General features: G+C 44.3%; 3 protein-coding genes across 3 annotated transcripts; 1 reads left to right on the top strand and 2 right to left on the bottom strand.

Annotated features, from left to right (window-relative positions):
- Positions 1-1,136: 1,136 nt before the first annotated feature.
- Positions 1,137-3,523, bottom strand: F5147DRAFT_661247 (uncharacterized protein; the record flags this gene model as incomplete). The annotated part of the gene is made up of 12 exons (XM_041434705.1): positions 1,137-1,199; positions 1,259-1,285; positions 1,339-1,438; positions 1,499-1,780; positions 1,873-1,886; positions 1,945-2,063; positions 2,102-2,148; positions 2,218-2,546; positions 2,583-2,934; positions 3,008-3,165; positions 3,234-3,255; positions 3,453-3,523. The coding sequence occupies 12 exons, from the start codon at positions 3,521-3,523 to the stop codon at positions 1,137-1,139; spliced, it is 1,584 nt and encodes a 527-aa protein (XP_041284143.1).
- Positions 3,524-3,659: 136 nt separating this feature from the next.
- F5147DRAFT_661248 (uncharacterized protein) lies at positions 3,660-4,244 on the top strand (the record flags this gene model as incomplete). The annotated part of the gene is made up of 2 exons (XM_041434706.1): positions 3,660-3,769; positions 3,812-4,244. 2 exons carry the CDS (start codon positions 3,660-3,662, stop codon positions 4,242-4,244), a joined length of 543 nt encoding a protein of 180 aa, XP_041284144.1.
- Positions 4,245-4,342: 98 nt separating this feature from the next.
- On the bottom strand, positions 4,343-5,118 carry F5147DRAFT_784266 (uncharacterized protein; the record flags this gene model as incomplete). Its single annotated transcript, XM_041442850.1, has 3 exons — positions 4,343-4,672; positions 4,720-4,918; positions 4,946-5,118. 3 exons carry the CDS (start codon positions 5,116-5,118, stop codon positions 4,343-4,345), a joined length of 702 nt encoding a protein of 233 aa, XP_041284145.1.
- Between the last annotated feature and the right edge of the window lie 282 nt (positions 5,119-5,400).

A 5,400-nucleotide genomic window follows, 5' to 3' on the forward strand; every position in this document is an offset into this window, starting at 1 on the left:
GGGGCCACGTGACCGATGTTACTTGTAACAAAGAGTGTGCACTTCGACGAGGGAGAGGGATTGTGCTTGAGGTAAGGATGATGGAATGGGGTGCAGAGTGATTGTTGAGTCAATTGTGAAAGAAACAGAGTAAAGAGAAGGGAATCACCAAATACAGGCTGTATCTCGTAGAATTAAATTCATCAATGGAGGTTGATTCGAATCGTGCAAATGAGGTAGGTGGTGCAGACGGCTATTTTACCGAGCGTAGATCCTTGTGCACTACGTTCTCCTCGAACTGCCACATCAAGTACATTTAGAAAAAGGTTACACCACCAACTGTCAAATTCACACGTTGTGTAATTGACGAAAAATGATTTAGATGTGTATGATAAAGCTAGAACCCTGTACATAAATAGCATATTTCTTATAAATAATACAGTTATTTGAAAATTATCCAACATCCAGTCACCATAAGAGGTCTAGTTCAGAATATTGACCAGAGCCTGGATGCGCACTGAATGAGCATGTGAAATAGCTCTATTTCCGTACTGGGAGCGAAGTATCGGCACAGCAACAATACCAACAAACCGGTGGCACACAAACCAAGGTATAGGATCTATATACCCAAAGTACAGGAGAGGCACACGGCAAGTATAGGATCTATAACGACACCCTTGTTTCGGTACATCCTACGATGAAAGATATAGGATATACATATGACAAGTAGTACTAGCTACCATACAGCACAATAAGTATAGTACATCATCAACACTCACCGAGTACTCAGCCCCAGTGAAAATCGACAATTTAGAGGCAGATATACGTAGATACAAATCGAAAAATATAAGCCCTATGAAATTTATCAATCCGTTTCGAGGTCTTTTGCCAAAATGTCACTTTTTGAGATAAAAAAATATAGACATCGAGACAAGTTTTTAGCGTTTAGATGGGATTTTCGATGGCTTTAGATTTTTAGATACACATTTACATACAAATTATTACTCGGTTTGACTCAAAAACATATCGATACACAACTAATGCGGACAAATGAGGCTATCTACGGGTATCGCTTGGGTTAGGGTGGTATCACCATCATTCGATGTAGTATCGCTGCTCGCTGCACCTCGTCCGCCCGCCCGCCATCCCGCCATCCACTACTCCTCGTCCACGCCTACATCATCGCTGGTAGTACTGACTCCACTGGCAGCTGATTTGAGCTATAGAACAGGGCCATTAGTGTAGTATGGTGAAATAGAATATAGTGGGTAGCGCTCACCTGAACAGCTGCCTTGCACTTGTATATCTACAATAGTAAATGGTATTAGATAGATATCAATATAACAAAAGAAGACGCACTTCTTTGTCGGCTTTAGATAGCCCATTCCAGTAAGATGCGAAAATGGTCGCTGGTTCCTTTTGATGGCCGTTTGATTGCCAGTCGAGAGCACACAGATTTCTGTTTGATATGGATCATAGAATCAGGTTTGATTGGTCTGGTAATAATAGAATATCTTACCGCGCAGTGATCTTTGGGCTCACCCGCATTGGCTTGGTGCTTGGCTGGCGCTTCTTAATGCTATTAGGCTTCGAGTCGCCGACCACGATCACGGTCTTCGTTTGTTCAGTGTGAGTCGTTCCAACGAGTTCCACTTTCACAGCTAGTGAAACTGCATCGGTGTTCGATTGGACCTCTGGCACAGAGACTGGTGTGTTCTCGTTGGAGGGCGGTATCATAGCAGAGTGGGATTCAGAAGGTGGAGAATTGATAGAAGTCGGAGGAAGTTGCGGTGGAATAGGTCTGGGCCGAGGTTTGAGAACAAGATTAAAACTAAGTTAAATGATCGCATCAGTGTATTGCAACCATACAATTAAATGATGAAATGAACTTACAGAGGGTTTTTAACCTATAAAATCAGACACGTGGATTTAGCATCAGCACAAAATGTACCACAAACAACTCACCTCCATGGTAATAACTTCCTTTGCTTTGCCCTTGTCCGTTCGTGGTGGTGGGGTTGGCTCACGGTCAGGTGCAGTGCTATTGTGTGGTGGCAAAGGGAGTGTTGTTAACTGTCGACCGACTATGTCAGCAGTAAGCAATGAAAATATTAGAACATACGACTTCTTTTGATGCTGAAGGGGGTGACGCTAGTGGCTAGTATAGACCTATTATGTTAGTAGCAATACAAACGTAAAACAAAACTTGCGATTTCATCCAACGATGAGGAGGATGACATATCGGAATCAATGTGTGGTCGCTTTGTCATATGATTCTCGTCAGGATCAGGCGAACTTCTTTTTGTAATGATCGGCGTCGTCTCGGAGGTGCTCTCTTCTTCAAAACACATGTCTTCGGATTCAGTCTTCACGCGCTTGCTGCCCTTTTTCTTGATGTGGTAGTTGTACCATTGGGAGTAATTGTCGGTCATAAGCTTGGTGGTTTTCCAATTGTCAGCACAAAGACGAAGTTCGAAGTATTCCTTCCGCAACGTGTGAACCAGCCACTTGATGACATCGAGTGAAGCTTGTCCGATCGATTCTGGTGCCAGTCCTTGGTTATGTAGCTGACGGAAGCATGACAACATTGTTGTCTGAATTACCTTGGCGCGCTGAGCTGAGAGAGGTATGCCATCCTCGTTCTGGAGGTAAGTACAAGATACATTGATACCTTGTGCCATACGCTTGGATCCACGTGCTGATTTTTTCGAAGAAGAACCAGGTACGGCTGACGTGCTTGGTGGGAAGTGTTCTTGCCACTCCTTTTTTGTCCATGACTTCACCGATCGATAGTCTGTCGGGTCGAGTTCTCGATCGCACTCTTCGTCAGTCATTCCATCCAGTATGATAGACGGTTTTCGTTCGTCTGTGGTATTGGGTGCATCGGAGGGGGTCGAGGATGAGGAGCTTGATGCAACAGAGCTCGCAGAGCTTCGTATATTCACAATCACATTACTGTACAAGTTTTGATGGGTAGTATATGCATGTTTTTAGTGGATATATGCGCATGAAATGATATGGCACTTACTGTAATGCTTGGCAGGTTGAGCTCAAACATGCTTTCTCATTCGTGACCTTAAGTAAATCTGCGCGGAGACTTGCTACTGTGTGTTGTAGTTCCATAAGTTGGCATTTGAGTTGCACAACTACATCATTATCGGAATCCCTGAAGGACAAGGAGTCATCCTGTTGTAACAGAAGAGAGAGATTATATTGAGTCGGTGTGTCATTTCTCTGATTATAGAACAACTCACGCTAGTTGGATCAGATGTGTCGCTGTGTGCATACAATTGTTGTGAAACACTTGTATCAAAAGACGGGAAAAATAACTGGGAAGAATTAATGTGAGTCTTTAAAAACTCTGTGTATCCGGCGGGGGTTATCGCTGTCATGTCCGAGTTGTTGTCGATGGACATGATGTGGTATAGGAATAAGAAAGGTATAGTTGGATCCGATTGAGAAAGGAAACTCACCAAGTCCGCACATTACCAATACTACCAGACACCATTATGCTACCACCAGCCATCCAGGATTTTTTGGACATGTCCTCAGATCCAGATCTTGATGGTTATCAAGCTGATACCAGGTGAGCCAGACCCATGTTTTCGGTTTGAGATCTAACAACTTTATCTAGTATCGATACATATGATTCCAATGACACCCGCTCCAGTACCCCGGTCATGACTTTGTCCGATGATCTACTTTGCAATCCTGCATGTTGGCCTTCTTCCCATGCCCTCAGGATTCGGGCACGTCTGGTATCACTGATGGAATTACCGCAAGTCTCACAGTGAGTTTTTATTTTTACCCTCACGCTCTTTCACTTGAACAGATATAGTGTTGCTACAACTGCACCACCAGCTCCGAAAAACGATCCAAGCAGTGTTACAGAGCCAGAAAGCAAACCCGAGAATCCACCACCTGTCCTTCCCCCTCCAAAAAATGATCAAAGCAGTGTTACAGAGCCGGAAAGCGAACCCAAGAATCCACCACCTGTCCTTCCCCCTCCAAAAAACGATCCGAGCAGCGTCACAGAGCCGGAAAATGACGTTGAAGAACCACAGATCAAGACTCCGATCAAGAGCACAATCACCATCCCCAAAAAGAGAGGATTCTTCGACACTCCGAGTCCCCCAGGGCCTGACTCATTGTATTGGAAGTATGTGTCACAAGAAGAAGATGCAAAGTGGTATGATCGATCACATACCGATAATAGTTTTCTTACAGTGCATCGAATCAAGCAAGAGCTCAAAGACCTTAGTTAGAGTATTTAATCGACAAAAATGTGTCTTCTCTTCCGATGCAATCAACTTCTCTATGATGTGATCAGCTTCTTTTCTTTTGCGGAACAACTGTACATACCTTATTCTTCGTCCAGTATATCTTCCCCAGCACCACTCATGGTCAACAAGTCCAAACCTGGGCGCTCTATAAGGTAGAAGAGAGTGCCATTAATTCCAGGGAAGTGATGGGGAACCATTGCGACCACAGCTTGTATAGTAGATGCTTCAATTAGTTTTAATGAATTGTCGCCATGATGACGACATGCGAAGACTGTTTGGAAAGAATGTTCGAGTTCCGGGTGTGGTTGACTGAATTCAGACACCAGCGCGAATGTCTTCTGCTGATCGTGAATTGTCATATTGAAATAGAAATAGACCTCAGCGATGCTCGTATGCCCATCAATTAACAACTTTAATGGGAATCAATATATGCGATCAATCAATCAAAAAAACTTACCTTCACATTCCGTGCCATCCTTGGCTGTTTTGACATCGCATTTTCCTTCCAGGCCGATCGTGCAACCTGTCCATTAGGAAGACACAGTCGAGCCCATCTAGTCACAGGAGGAGCAGAAGGAATATGAATGTCGCTGGTGGCCAAGTACTGAAGGATAGCGTCAGATTCACAAGGACGGACTGCGTGAGGTGATCTCTCCCTTCGACGGAGTAAGACATAGCCCTACCCAAGATCCAGCGATCCTTTTGGGAGTACGTTGGCTGAGGGTTCGATCGTGGGAATGATGGCCTTGAGAGCATTGATTTGGCAGCGTCGGATGGCACGTTGAGACAAATTAGCATAGACTGAAGAATTATGCAGGCGTATTTCTTGCCCAAGATTACCAATTGTTCGTTCCATTGTCCATTGAGAAGAACAGATTGGAGGGCCTTTGTTGACAGTCTCAGGGCCAATATGAGTTAGTGAATGAATCCATGGGCGGACGAAATGAAGATGATCATTGCACCGCTGATAATAGATTCTTCAAATTCATTGGCGAAGTCAAGGAGGTGCTGATGGCCATCAAGAAGTTCGGAGTGGGAATATGATATTGTTGCATAAGGGCGCAAACCTCGAGTGGAGTGACAAAAATTGGTCCAGTAGGATCTGGAAGGATCCCATAGAGTGTTGCTGGCCCCATAC

The sequence above is a fragment of the Suillus discolor genome (genome assembly GCF_016758755.1).
Source record: "Suillus discolor strain FC423 chromosome Unknown F5147scaffold_528, whole genome shotgun sequence".
Classification (NCBI taxonomy): domain Eukaryota; kingdom Fungi; phylum Basidiomycota; class Agaricomycetes; order Boletales; family Suillaceae; genus Suillus; species Suillus discolor.